The following is a 15,949-nucleotide window of genomic DNA, read 5'->3' as shown; positions in this document are numbered from 1 at the left end:
AAAGAAATGATATCCACCAATATAGTGCTGAGCACTCAGTTTCATCATTCGACATTTACGTATGTATATATATATAGGAGTGGCTGTGCTGTGTGGTAAGTAGCTTGCTTATGAACTACATGGTTCCGGGTTCAGTCCCACTGCGTGGCACCTTGGGCAAGTGTCTTCTACTATAGCCTTGGGCCAACCAAAGCCTTTGTGAGTAGATTTGGTAGACGGAAACTGAAAGAAGCCCGTCGTATATATGTATATATATATATGCATGTGTGTGTATATGTTTGTGTGTCTGTGTTTGTCACCCCAACATCACTTGACAACCGATGCTGGTGTGTTTACATCCCCGTAAATTAGCAGTTCAGCAAAAGAGACCAATAGAATAAGTACTAGGCTTACAAAGAATAAGTCCTGGGGTCAATTTGCTCGACTAAAGGCGGTGCTCCAGCATGGCCACAGTCAAATGATTGAAACAAGTAAAAAAGTAAAAGAATATATATATATATATATATATTCTAAAGCATGCTTTCATTATGCAAATAAAGGACTTAATATATATGTAGAGTGTATCATTTATCACATGTGTCATCTGTGTTGATAAGAATATTGGATATTGTTATGCACTGCTGGTATAATGCACTTTCAGTTCTGTCTTGATTAGACCATTATTGTCCATCTTGCTGTCCTGTTGCCATGGTGGTCCTCTAAGTGGCCTTTTCCAATCTCTTGACTACAACTTGGCAATCGCTTGGGCACACCAGCAGATGGCTTTTACATATCGTCAGGTGATTCGACTTGCCTCCAGTTCGGTTCAGGTAGATGATGTTCATAAACCCTAAAAATGGAAAACATTGATGTCCATTGCTGCCGAATGGGACTTGTGGTTACTTGTCTTGCCTGTCTATGACTGTCATTTTAACACCTGGTGCTCTGAGAGAGTCACCTTCTCTGCATTAAATTGTAACTGACCGGTGAGCAAGCAAAGTTCACACATTCTGTATGTGTGTTTGCTGATGTTTACATTACTTGTGCTGCTTCTCATTCATATTTGAATATATATATATATATATATATATATATATATATATATATATATATATATATATATATAATAGAAATATGTTACAAAAACAAAATAGAAACTACACTTGGAAATGTAAGGAGAAAGTAAGAAGAAAAATAAGCGAAAATGCACATTGGAGATCAAAAAGTAAGGGCTTTTTATGAAAAGTAACGATTGATATATACAATTAGATGAACTGAGGTAGGTATAAAAGTAATAAAAGTTATTATTGTGAATTGTTAAAGAGATTCAAAGGCATATCGGTTTCGTAATGTTACTAATCATTGCTTTGAATGCACACTGACTACTGAACGGTGTCAAGTCTACTAGTCCCTGAGTATATATATATATATATATATATATATATATATATATATATATATATATATATATATATATATATATATATATACATATATATATATACATACATATATATGCATGCACTAAATATTTTAACAAATTCAAAAACATTAAGTTCTAAAGTGTCTTTAAACTGTGCAATTTGAAACAATGAAGTATATTGGCTATGCTAAAACAAGTGATTTTATTTCTGTTTTTATATTTATAGGCAAGTAGTGTTCAAAGTCTTGACAGACCTGGAAAGGATACAAGAGACACTGCTTCGGTATCTATTTATTTTAAATGTAGATATATATATATATATACATATTAAAACATGCTTTCAATATGGATATAAATACTGAATATTTGTTCAGTAAAGAAATTAATATATATGTAGTGTATCATTTACCATATGTATCATCTGTAATGACAAGAATATGCATACATATATGTAGACATACATACATGCATGCATATACACATGCATAGATACATACATACATACATACATACATACATATATATATATATATATATATATATATATATATATATATATATATATATATGTGTGTGTATATATATATATATATATATATGTATATATATAAACATCCCCTGATTGCTTGGATGCTTCAGACTACCCCTGAAGGATCGAGGCAAACCTACCACTTACCTATATCTATATATATATATATATATATATATATATATATATATAAACAGCATGCTGAAATGTTTCACCAAAAAGGATTCACTAATGTGTATACACATTAGTGAATCACTAAATCATCCATTAATTTGGATGATGAAAACATAAATACTTATAGAGAAACGGGTCTAGAAGAAGTCGAACACCAAGTGGGCTTAACTGATGAGGAAACGGAAATTGCTGAAAGTGATGTCAATCCTAAGAACTCTCAGTTGACAATTTTTGCACAATTATGGTCCCTGTTAGTGTATATATTTCCATTCATGTGCATTAACTGCAGAATTAGAGCATTTTATCTCTTATTTCTAGCAATGTAGGTGTTTTTAAACATTCTAGTCACATTTAGTGACAATTATAATTCTTTTTGGTGAAACATTGCAACCTGCTGTTTATATTAATTTTGTGTATACACATTAGTGAATCATTAAATCATCCATTAATTTGGATGACGAAAACATAAATTCTAATAGAGAAACAGATCTGGAAGAAGCAGAACATTGAGAGAGCTTAACTGATGAGGCTATGGAAATTGCCAAAACTGACGTCAGTCTTAAGAATTTTTGGTTGGCATTTTTCAGACAATTATGTTCTCTGTTAGTGTATATGTTTTCATTCATATGCATTAACTACAGCATTTTAGCTCTTATTTCTAGCAATGTAGGCACTTTTTAACACCCAAGTCACATTTAGTGACAAATATATATATATATATATATATATTGATAGAAAGGACAACAAAAGAAAGAAAGAGACCTCAATATTATGTAAATAGAGGAATTTATCTGTAAAAATATGTGACACTTATTCGGTAGCCATAATAAAACTCCGAGTTTCGGATGCCGGGGTAGGAACCCACGCCGCCATCTCTTCAATTATCCGGCCATTGAAAATTCCTGTGAATCTTTTAAGGACCATATACGACTGGATAATTTGATTGTTTTCCTTTTGTCCCAGTGTCTGAAGCTCAAGGTGTGATTATTGAATCTGGCCTTGAAATTACCCTCCGTAAGGCCCACGTATTTCTTCGTCGAAACTGTGTCCTTAGTGGATATAGAGTCCACAGTGGCCTCATAAATGGTGGTTTCGGACATGCAAGCTCCATATAGCGGGCACAAATTTTTATCTCTGCATGAACAGCTGGTTTCATATTGTGGCTTTTGTGTGTTGCGTGCGATTATATTTTTAAAATTAGCAGTTGAGCTGAAACTGATTTTTAAGTTATGTCTGTTGAAGATCTTTCGGATCTATTTTAAAACGGGGACCACATTTTTCATTAATGTTTTACGTAGTGTTTTTGGTACGGAAAGACTTTCAAACTTCGTATACTTATCGATTTTGTGTTATAGAACAGAAAAATATTTTTGTATTCGAATTTATTTCATGTAAAAAATTGTCTTATTTCGATAATTTCAACCAATCACTGACAAGTATTCAGTTGTTTACATTTACTCCTTTGGCTGATTAAGCGATGTAAAGCGTATTTAATCTCCATACCTTCGTTTTATTTGCTTTTTTCATTTTAAATTTGCTTTAACCCTAACCCTAACCCTAACCCTACGGTTAGGGTTAGGGTTAATTGTTTCAGAATCGTTTGTTTATGTAGTCGGCACTTAATGTATATCGGCTGAATGGACGTCAGTGATTGGTTGAAATTACAGAAATACGACAACTTTAACATGGAAAAACTTATGGATTTCTTTTTTTTTTTAAGAAGACTAAGAGAAAAAGATGTTTTATATGACACATTCTACCAGTGTTCCAAGTTTCAAAGTGTTTCGTTAATGAAAATTGTGGCCCCCGTTTTAAAAAAGATCCGATCTTTCTATAACTATGGTTGATTGGAAAGTGTCTGTATATCAGTGCCAAGAAGTACTTGCCTATATTAAAGGTCACTTCGGGTGAGTAGGGGTGTGTGAACCAGATAGTTTTCCTATTTCTATGTTTTCTTTTCTTTACTACTGGACTGGTGACTGGTTATTTCCTCGTTAAAACCACTATCTTTTAGAGCCTTATTATATACTGGAGCAACGTTATTAAAAATGTCCCTATCAGAGGAGAAGCTAGAGATTCTTTTACTAATGTTTTTAACTAAATTTTTAAACACTATGAGGGGATGGCAGGAACCCACATTGATATAACTAAGTCTAACATTGAGCTTCTATAAGGTTTATAAATATTCTTATTTAGATCTAGGGACACATCAAGGTAGTTGACAACCATCAGGTTGGTATCTGTAGTTATGCTAAGGCCGAAGGTTTTCATCAAATGGATAATATCCTTCCTAAACCGATCCTGTGCTGGTCCATTGGTATTAGCGGTTAAAGCTAGGGCATCATCTTTGTAAATTGCGAAGTGTATGTCAGGAAAAGTCTTACCCAACGTATCAAGTAGGAATAGTCCAATAAGATTGCATATGCCTGCTCCATCATATGACCTCATGCTCACATCGAAAGCACCCTCTGTATCGGTAGTCTTGACCCACTCTGCGTTCTTGCTGAAGAGTAAAGTCTTTCTAGCATGGAAGATTATGTCCTTATCCTGTGTACTGATTTCTATGAATTCACTTGCGAAGGTAAGGGCTTTCTCTAGCAGTTCTTTAGAGATAGAGACATAAAAATCGACAATATCGAACTGCGTGAATCTCACTTTATTCTTATCCTTAATAGCTTTAAACCAGTCGACGATTTCTATACTATTTGACCATTGTACTAACCTAGTGGCATTCCTGACTTCCGCATTGATTTTCCCTAAAATTTCTTTACTAATAATACCAATTTCTGATTTAGCTGGGTTAATAAGCCTACACTTAGGATTAGATAGGAAGTTCTTTTTATGGTCTTTGATAGTTATAAAGGCCTCTTTTGGGGGGAGGACCTCTATTTTTTTATCTAATTTGAGTCTGGCGGTGATATTGCTAGCTTCATTATTAATTTCGTTATGGGTTTGTGGCCTAGCCTTGGTGTAATTATTGATGATGCTGTTATGTAGAAGTCGTAAAAATGTACTGTTTTCTACTAGGTATAAATTCTTGGCTTTATAAGAAAAAAGTGCCTTTTGTTTGGAACTTTTTATGTAATTGATATTTTTCAGTTTCTGTTGGAAAGTGTTGAAAGACTTACGAAATTTTAGGAATTTTCAATGGCCGGATAACTGAAGAGATGGCGGTGTGGGTTCCCACCCCGGCATCCGAAACTCGGAGTTTTATCATGGCTACCGAATAAGTGTCACATATTTTTACAGATATATATATATATATATATCATCATCATCATCATCATCATCGTTTAACGTCCGCTTTCCATTTTAGCATGGGTTGGACGATTTGACTGAGGACTGGTGAAACCGGATGGCAACACCAGGCTCCAGTCTGATTTGGCAGAGTTTCTACAGCTGGATGCCCTTCCTAACGCCAACCACTCAGAGAGTGTAGTGGGTGCTTTTACGTGTCACCCGCACGAAAACGGCCACGCTCGAAATGGTGTCTTTTATGTGCCACCCGCACAAGCCAGTCCAGGGGCACATATATATATATATATATATATATATATATATATATATATATATGAGGATAAGATTGATATTTAAATACCGATTTTATCAGGTGGCCAGCATGGAAATAAAAACCATCAAAGATAATAATTATTTAAAATTATAATTTAGGGTATCTAAGAGATACCACCATGCTGGAAATAGCAGTCAAAACTTGACTCTAAAACCACATGAAATGTTCATATAGCACCAGGAGAGAAGATGAAGAGACAAAATGAACTGGCAAAAAATTGTTGGATAATTCCAGATCCCGGATTTCTGGCTCTACATAAGAAACGCTCTGCCTTCATCAGTGGAATACACTCAGAAAAGCACATAAATACAAATATATATATATATATATACATATATATATATATATATATATATATATATATATATATGCAACATACGATATACTTACATATCCGAATGTATACATACATATATATGCACGTATGCACACAACCAGTTTAAACTGCCTGCCTAAAAACTCCTCATGCGATATGGTCAGAATATCACTGCACGAGGAGTTTTTATGCGGGCAATTTAAACTGGTCGTGTGCATATGTGCATATATATATGTATGTATACGTTCGGATATGTAAGTATATCGTATGTTGTATATATATATATTTGTATTTATGTGCTTTTCTGAGTGTATTCCACTGATGAAGGCAGAGCATTTCTCATGCAGAACCAGAAATCCGGGATCTGGAATTATCCAGCAATTTTTTGCCAGTTCATTTTGTCTCTTCATCTTCTCTCTTGGGGCTATATGAACATTTCATGTGGTTTTAGAGTCAAGTTTTGACTGCTGTTTCCAGCATGGTGGTATCTCTTAGATACCTTAAATTGTAATTTTATATATATATATACTTGTATACATGTTAAGTTCTAAAGTGTCTTTAAACTGTGCAATTTGAAACAATGAAATATATTGACTATGTTCACACAATTGACTTTCTTTTTGTTTTTATCATATTCATAGGCAAAAAGTGTTCCAATTTTTGACGCACCCACAGGGGACTTGAAAGATGCTTCTACGGTATTCATATATTTTAAATGCACTGATTTTTTAGACTAGGAAGCAAATACGTACATATATATATGTGTATATATGTGTGTATATGTATGTGTGTGTGTGTGTGTGTATGTATGTATATATATATATATATATATATATATATACAGTGGGGGGAAATAAATATTGGTACACGTCAAAATTCTTTATTTATTTAATTTCTAATGAACATAAATGGGATATACCAATACTATATTTGCATACACATGCATAAACTAAGAATATGCAAAAGAAACTAATAAATTATAGTAACGAATGAATTTATGTACAATTATAAATATTTAGGGGTGAAAAAAGTATTCATACAGAATAAATTTATGAGTTTCTATGCCACAAAATACTGTTGAAATTAATTTTTTTTTACTAGAACTTTCTCGTTTGTTCCAATAATCTTATCAGTGGTCATTTTTAAGTGTTAAAACGCTAACTTCTTCATTCAGCACTGAGACAACATAAAGTATCGTCGTAATAATGGCGAAAAGTAAAGAACTCACAAATTCAGTGAAAAACTTAATTACTGAACAGTGGAAAGTAGGTAAAAGTTACAGGAAAATATCAGAGACCCTTTCTTTTCCATTTTCTACCATATCTTCATTAATTCAAAGATATAAAAAATCAGGAACTGTTGAAAACAGAATAAGATCCGGTGCACCATGCAAGATTTCCCCTAGATCTTTCAGAAAAATGAAGTGAAGTATCGAAAAAATGCAATGATCACCAGAAAGGAGTTGCAAGAAGCTTTGTTAGCTTCAGGGACTAGTGTTACACTATGAACAATCAGCAATGAACTTCATACGAATGAACTGAAGTCATGCTCTCCTAGAAAAACTCCACTGTTGACTAAAAGGCATAGAGATGCCCGTTTAAAATTTGTTTATGAACATAAAGATAAATCTGATACATACTGGGAAAATGTTCTTTGGACAGACAAGTCGAAAATTGAATTGTTTGGACAAAATTCGCATAGCCATGTTTGGAGGAAAGATGGTACCACCTATTCGCCAAAAAACACAATTCCTACTGTAAAGTTTAGAGGTGGCAACATCATTGTGTAGGGGTGTTTCTCTGCAAATGGCACTGGCAATTTACATGTGATAGATGGTAGAATGAATGCAGAGATGTACCAAAATATTTTGAACAATAATTTATGAGACTCTGTAGAAAAGCTCCAGCTTTGTGAAGGGTGGGTTTTACAACAGGATAACGACCCTAAGCACACGGTGAAGTCTACCAAAAACAGATTGTCAATCACAATATAAAATTATTAGAATGGCCAAGCCAGTCACCTGACTTGAACCCCATTGAAAATTTGTGGCGTTATTTGAAAATTAAAACTCATTCAAGAGCCCCAATATGCATTCCAGATTTGAAGAAAATTTGTCAAGAAGAATGGGAAAAAATTCCTAAAGAAACATGCGAGTCATTGATTAAGAGCTACAAGAAGAGATTGGTTGAAGTGGAACTGAATAATGGTTATGCTACGAAGTATTAAATCAGAATTATCAGTTATTTATGTTCTGTACGAATACCTTTTTCATTCCTAAATATTTATACTTGTATATAAATTCATTAGTTACGATAATTTATTAGTTTCTTTTGCATATTCTTAGTTTATGTATGTGTATGCAAATATAATATTGGTATATCCCATTTATGTTCATTAGAAATTAAATCGATAAAGAATTTTGATGTGTACGAATATTTATTTCCCCCCACTGTATATATATATATATATATATATATATATATATATATATGAATAATAATAATAATAAATGGAGCAAAACGCATATAATCAATAAGTTCCTTTAATTCCTACATATGTTTCAAATTATATGTGCACTCTACTCCAAAGAAGTAAGAGGTGCTGGAATTGCACATAAATTCATCTTCAGGGAACCAACATACAAAAAGCATTTAGTGCATGTCTTGCTTTTGTATGTTGGTTCCCTGAAGATGAATTTATGTGCAATTCCAGCACCTCTTACTTCTTTGGAGTAGAGTGCACATATATTTAGCGCATGACTAGGTGACTGGCAGGTTTATTGAAGTTAGTATTGCAAACCATAAGGTCATTTGCATCACAGAACTTCAGCAGCCTGGTTCCCTCCTCATTGTGGGAACCAAAACCATAGCCTCCATGTACACCATGGAAGCCCCCTGCATGTTGTCCAACATGTCCATTGAAGTCACCAGCCACAAAGAGAAGGTCCCTGTCATTCGTTGATGAGGTAGTCTGCAAGAGGGTGTCATAAAATCGGTCTTTCTGTCCATCAGGTAGCCCCGGCTGAGGGGCATAGACCAAGATAATGGTTGCTAACCCATGGTGAAGGACTAATCTAATCTTAAGTATTCTATCGCATACTCTGGCTACCTCGATTACCTTATCCACCCATTTCTCTGCAAGAAGTATACCCACGCCCCTGACCTCGTCTGTGTTCCCTGCCCAGAAAATCTTGTACCTGTGTTCTTTGCTTGTGAGGAACCTAGCCGAACCTCCTCTCCACCTTACTTCTTAGAGGCAGCAGATATCGACACATCTCCGTTCAAGCATCTCAACAATCTCACCAGACTTACCTTTCAGTGTGCCGACATTGAGAGTGCCAACCCTGAGGGTGTGGGAGGTATGAGCCCATGAGACCCTGGGAGAGGGAACAGCAGTGTCATGTACCTGAAAAGAAAGCTCGCATTTTGCAGAATTCATAAACAATCAGTAGCCTTCATTTCAACCTGCATCCACTGCACTATCATATTTTGCACTATATGATCACTACCTTACATAGGAGGAGATAAACCCTAAGTAGGGGTGGGGGGGTGAAGCCTTTAGAAGTGTTCATGGGAGACAGCCAGGCACTTCCGGGACTGGTGGAGAGGATAGGAACTTCTGGTACTGGTGGAGGTGGTGGGAGGACGGGTGCACCACTGGCATAGTGCTGCAAAGGTATTAAGGTCGAGTGGGGGTATCGGGGTGCGTGCGTTAGTTTATAGTCCTGGCGAAGCAAGAAGTAATCGAAAGAGGGAGGAGAGAGAGAGTGAGATCGAGAGAGACAGAGTAAGGCTGAGGCGGTTAGGGTTAGTGGCCAGCACACAAGGGAGAGAGAGAGAGATATTCTTTTGGGATTTCTGTTGCATAGTTTAAAGAGACAGTAAATGTTGATGATAGTAATATAGAATTGAAAAATAAGAGTTTTCGGTCAGGTAATCTAAGACAGAATTATAGAAATAAGTGACTGTGATAAAATTAAAATCGAATAACAAGAATATCTGAATGAATTTGACGACATGGTAATGAAATAGACAGAATAGGGAAAGCACTAAGTAAGGTGTTGTGAATCAGTGCATAAATAGAAGGGTATGAGTGAGGTTGAAAAGACAGAAAACTTATCTGGTCATAATTCTGGGTTCTTATTTATTCGGCAGAGGTTCTAAGAATGAGTGGCAGAATCAGGGTGCGTGTGCTAGTTTATAGTCCTGGCGAAGCAAGAGGTAATCAAAAGAGGGAGAAGGAGAGAGAGAGTGAGATTGAGAGAGACAGAGTAAGGCAGAGAAGGTTAGGGTTAATGGCCAGAACACGAGGGAGAGAGGTTATATATATATATATATATATATATATATATATATATATAGGCATATATATATATATATCATCAACATCATCACCATCCTTTAATGTCTGTTGTCCCTGCTGGCATGCATTGGACAGTTTTACTAAGGCTGATAAACTAAGGGGGTGCACCAGACTCCAGTTTTATTTGGCTGGATTTCTATGGCCCTTCCTAATGTCAACCACTCTGAGAATGTAATGGGTGCTTGTATGGGCCACTGGCACAGGTGCCAGTTGCATGGCACCAGTATCTGCCACGACTATGATTTCACTTGACTTGATGTGTCTTCTTCTCAAGCACAACATATTGCCGAAGGTCTCAGTCATTTGTCATTGCCTCAGTGAGGCCCAACACTCAAAAGGTGCTTTTCACTTGCCACCTGCATGGGTGCTATTTATGCAACACCATCATCAGCCACATTGCCTCCATATATATATATATATATGTATATATATGTGTGTGTATATATGTATGTATGTATGTATATCTATGTGTGTGGAGGCGCAATGGCCCAGTGGTTAGGGCAGCAGACTTTCAGTCATAGGATTGTGGTTTTGATTCCCAGACTGGGCATTGTGAGTGTTTATTGAGCGAAAACACCTAAAGTTCCATGAGGCTCTGGCAGAGGGTAGTGGCGAACCCTGCTGTACTATTTCACCACAACTCTCTCTCACTCTTTCTTCCTGTTTCTGTTGTACCTGTATTTCAAAGGGCTAGCCTTGTCACACTCTGTGTCACGCTGAATCTCCCTGAGACCAACCTTAAGAGTACATGTGTCTGTGGAGTGCTCAGCCACTTGCACGTTAATTTCATGAGCAGGCTGTTTCGTTGATCTGATCAACTGGAATCCTCGTCGTCGTAACCAGCAGAGTGCCAACCATATTTATGTGTATCAGTGTGGGTGTCTTTGTATCTGTGTTTGTCCTCCACCACTGCTTGACAACTGGTAATAGTGAGTTTACATCTCCATAACTTAGTGGTTCGACAAAAGTGACTGAGAGAATAAGTACCAGACTTTAAAAAACAATAAGTACTTGGGTTGATTTATTTGACTGAAATTCTTCAAGGTGGTGTCCCATCATGGTCACAATCTAATGATTGAAACAAGTAAAAAATAAAAGATTATATGTGCGCACACACTTACACACACACACACACACACACAAACTTACAGGCATGTACATATACACACATATATATGTGCATGTGCATGCATATGTATGTTCAGATATTCTTTCAAATTTTAAAGAAATATGCATATAGCATAGTTGAAATATGACCTGTTAATACAATCAGAGATTTTTCTCTTTTTATATTTTACAGACAAGTTGCATCCCAGCTTTCAAAGTTACCAAAGTCAAAGACCAAAGCACTGAAACGGTATCTATTTTGGGCATCATAATTTACAAATTCCCCCTAACCAAGCATGTATTAAACTCTTCTGTATGTGTTAAATTGTCTACATTTATTTGGAGTAGCAAGGATTATGTTAAAGTAATGAAGTCAAACCATTTCCAAAATGTGTCTATTTTGTCTCTTGTCTTTGAAGCAAATATTAAGTTATCACTTTTCTTTTTTTTTTCCTAACCATGTTTCTGATAAGTTTTGCTTTATGGAGGTGTATGATGAGTTAGTAGAGAGTGAATTGTGGTGTGCCATGGCTATGAAGCAAAGTGAAAACAGTACATTTATATAATAATGCTATGATAAAGATATCCTAATTTAATGATAATAAACCAAAGCTTATAATGTGCAGAAAGAGACGCCTGTAAGATCTCTGACAGCATTTAAGTATTTCTTTTTCTTTCCCTCTCCCTCTCTTTTTCTTTTCCTATTTCTCTCTCTCTCTCTCTCTCTCTCTATATATATATATATATATATATATATATATATATATATATATACTATATATAAAACAGAGATGTTTGTGTAATCGCTTTTCACGTGAAATCAACTTCACCAAATGCTTCCATACTTGTGATGCGTGAATAATTTGACATCGGATGAATCTTAGGCTCTTCATTTGATTTTTTTAATTAAAAATAAATAATATTGCTTTATATTTAAGATTCACTTCTTTAAAAAGGTTCCTCAATGTCAACTTCCGGTAGCCATAGTTTTTTCTTCACTTTAACTTCAATCGTTACTGTTCGCACTAAATGTTTACTCACATTTACTGATGTAAGTAATTTCATCATTTACTAACAGAAGTACGGTTTTGTGTTGCTGTTTCTTTCACTGAGTGACAAATTTCGATTCAACATCACTTTAACTTCAATCGTTACTGTTCTCAATAAAAGTTTACGTTTTCATTCGCTAACAAGTTCACATTTACTAATGTAAGTAATTTCATCATTTACTAACAGAAGTACGGTTTTGTGTTTTCCTGTTGCTGAGGTTTTTTTTTTCTGGTACCTTCGATACTGGCTCTTTGGTTCACTGAGTGACAAATTTCGCTTCAACCTCACTTCAACTTCAATCGTTACTGTTCTCAATGAAAGTTTACGTTTTCATTCGCTAACAAGTTCACATTTACTGATGTAAGTAATTTCATCATTTACTAAGAGAAGTACGGTTTTATGTTTCCCTGTTGCTGAGGTTTTTTTTTTTTTCTGGTACCTTCGATACTGCTTTCTGAAGACATTCTTCAAAGAATTCAATATCAGTGTGACGGTGATGTCACATTCAATGATGACATCTTCAATGAGACATTAAGATTAATAGACGACAAGGTTCAATCACTGGGTGGAAACAAACTTGAAATCTATGGTCTTCCAGCTCCTCCTGTCAGAGATGTTCAACACAGATTAGCACAAGAGCTAATCAGGGAAACATCATACAACATGGAAAGTTTGCAAGCAGTTGTCAATGAAAAGGAACCGATTCTGGTACAGGATCAAAAGGAGGTATACTGGCAAGTTCTTACATCTGTGGACAATAACACTGGTGGGGTTTTCTTCTTAGATGCTCCTGGAGGCACAGGAAAGACATTATTGATCAACCTGCTCCTTGCCAAGGTGAGACAGAAGAAGAAGATTGCTCTGGCTGTTGCATCCTCTGGAATTGCAGCCACCCTCCTAACAGGTGGAAGAACAGCCCATTCAACATTCAAGCTGCCTCTGAACCTCATCCAAAATGAATCTCCTTTATGCAACATAACAAAGAATACAGCGTTAGCAAAACTCCTTACAGATGCCAAACTCATTGTCTGGGATGAGGCAACAATGTCCCATAAGGCAGCCTTTGAAGCGCTTGATAGAACACTACAAGACTTCAGAAACAATAAGAAGATCATGGGTGGTGTCACCCTCCTCATTGCTGGTGACTTCAGGCAAACGCTGCCTGTCATTCCCAGAGGAACCAGGGCGGATGAGCTGAGAGCTTGCATCAAGTCCTCATATATCTGGCAACATGTCAAGCAGCTTACTCTGACAACCAACATGAGGGTTCACATTCATGGTGACCCGTTAGCCGCACAGTTCTCCAACAAGTTACTTGACATTGGAAATGGAAAACTTCCACATGATCCAGAAGATAATCTGCATCATCTCCCATGTGGCAATATGACTGCCTCCCTTGAAGAACTAAAGAGCAAGGTGTTTCCAAACATTGCCACAGACTACAAAAGTCACAAGTGGCTATGTGAAAGAACAATTCTGGCACCAAGGAATGATTCTGTTGACAAGCTGAATTTAAATTTGTTAACTCAGCTTCCAGGACCTGAATGTTCATACAGATCAATTAACTCTGTCCCTGATCAACAACAGGCAACGCATTACCCAGTGGAGTTCTTCAATTCACTTCAGCCACCAGGATTTCCACCACACATTCTGGTCGTGAAAATAGGTGCTCCCATAATGCTATTAAGAAACCTTGATGCACCCAGACTCTGCAATGGAACAAGGTTGGTTGTTAAAACAGCCATGCCCCATGTGTTGGAAGCAACAATAATTACAGGCAACATGATGGGTGAGAATGTCTTCATTCCAAGGATACCTCTCATTTCAAATGATCTCCCCTTTCAGTTCAAGAGACTGCAGTTTCCGGTCAAACTTAGCTTTGCAATGTCTATCAACAAAGCACAAGGTCAATCTCTAAATGTGGTGGGACTTAACCTCCTTCAACCTTGCTTCTCACATGATCAGCTGTATGTTGGATGTTCTAAAGTTGGAGATGAAAAGAACCTCTACATTCTCAGTGATAAACATGGCAAGACATAAAACATAGTATATGAAGAAGCACTTACATGAATAGTATGTACATGTCATATACAAAAGTGTAAAACCATTGAGTGTTAAAGTAAGTATTACTATTACACTTTCACTTTTTGACTGACATGCGTCAATGTATATCTGTGTATATAACAGTGAAACAATAACGTGGTATATTCGCTGTGTGAATTTTTTTCATTTAATCCCCATTTTAATTATCGTAAAAGTTTCCAAGTACCAATAAGCAACAATTTCCTTCCCTGGCAACGCCGGGTGGCTCTGCTAGTATATATATATAAAAGATGAACAAGAGTGAAAAAACTACAGAAGGCTTGTGTTACATGGTTAAAGTATATATATTTAAATATATACTTTAACTATGTAACACAAGCCTTCTGTAGTTTTTTCACTCTTGTTCATTTTTTATACATCCAACCACGTGCTTTCACATACCAACTTTCTCACCTATATATATATATATATATATATATATATATATGTATATATATATGTATGTATGTATATATATGTATATATATTATGCCAGGTCACTCTTGAGATCATTCTTGAGTGCTACTGTCACTCAACCCAGTACCTGTTGCACTGTCAGGCTATCAATAACTAAACTGACAATCCTACCCACCTTGCTTGGAAACTTTTACGATAATTAAAATGGGGATTAAATGAAAAAAATTCACACAGCGAATATACCACGTTATTGTTTCACTGTTATATACACAGATATACATTGACGCATGTCAGGCTTGTAGTGTATAGAAATATTCAGGTAGATATTGCTTATGGTGATAGAGATATCAAAAACATTAACAGAGATATTGGATATACTTGCACCGTCACAATTGTTAATATAATTATTATACAACTGTGGCATTGGTCTGGTGAATTTGTACTTCAATGAGGCCTGCAGAGGGGTTTGCACAATTGGAGTTTCTATAGTGAACATGTTGATATATTTCCCCAGAGAAAGTAAATCAACTGAGGGTCAAGACAAACTTAGCTATGCAAAGGAGTCTTGTAGTGCTTGGTACAGATAGAGAGCAACAGTCTTGAAAGCTTTTTGAGGGTTGATAGGCAATCGTTGTGAAGGATGATTGTGTAGATTGATTTAATGTCTGTGGTGAAAAGAGGTTTGAACTGTCCAGCTAGAAAAGAAAATGAATTTAAGAGGTTTGGAGCATTGTTGGTGTCTTTAATATGTCAGGGTAAAGTAGTGATGAGATTTGATTCAGTTCTGCTACCTCACCAAAATTATCTCTCTTACTACTTTCTCTATATGTAGGAAGTTCAAATGGTCTTGTGTTTCTCATCGGCAGTAACTAGCTTTTTCTTGCATTGTAAAACTCTGCCATCCCTCTTTAGTATCACTCTTGACAGCTTTTCCCTGAG

General features: G+C 35.9%; 1 protein-coding gene across 17 annotated transcripts in view; it reads left to right on the top strand.

The window, feature by feature from the left end:
- Nucleotides 1-15,949, top strand: part of LOC106884052 (uncharacterized) — a 177,652-nt gene that overhangs the window by 88,778 nt on the left and 72,925 nt on the right. For 16 of the 17 annotated variants that reach the window (XM_089347361.1, XM_089347362.1, XM_089347364.1 and 13 more), the window contains 3 exons: nucleotides 1,629-1,685; nucleotides 6,634-6,690; nucleotides 11,655-11,711. In XM_089347361.1, the coding sequence (XP_089203487.1) occupies nucleotides 1,629-1,685; nucleotides 6,634-6,690; nucleotides 11,655-11,711 (171 nt within the window). The remainder of the gene's footprint in view (nucleotides 1-1,628; nucleotides 1,686-6,633; nucleotides 6,691-11,654; nucleotides 11,712-15,949) is intronic. The other variant, XM_089347365.1, reaches the window with a different exon arrangement.

Source organism: Octopus bimaculoides, chromosome 2, assembly GCF_046866305.1.
Source record: "Octopus bimaculoides isolate indiv1 chromosome 2, ASM4686630v1, whole genome shotgun sequence".
Classification (NCBI taxonomy): Eukaryota; Metazoa; Mollusca; class Cephalopoda; order Octopoda; family Octopodidae; genus Octopus; species Octopus bimaculoides.
The sequence above is the reverse complement of the archived record's forward strand: the minus strand, read 5'-3'. Positions and strand labels throughout refer to the sequence as shown.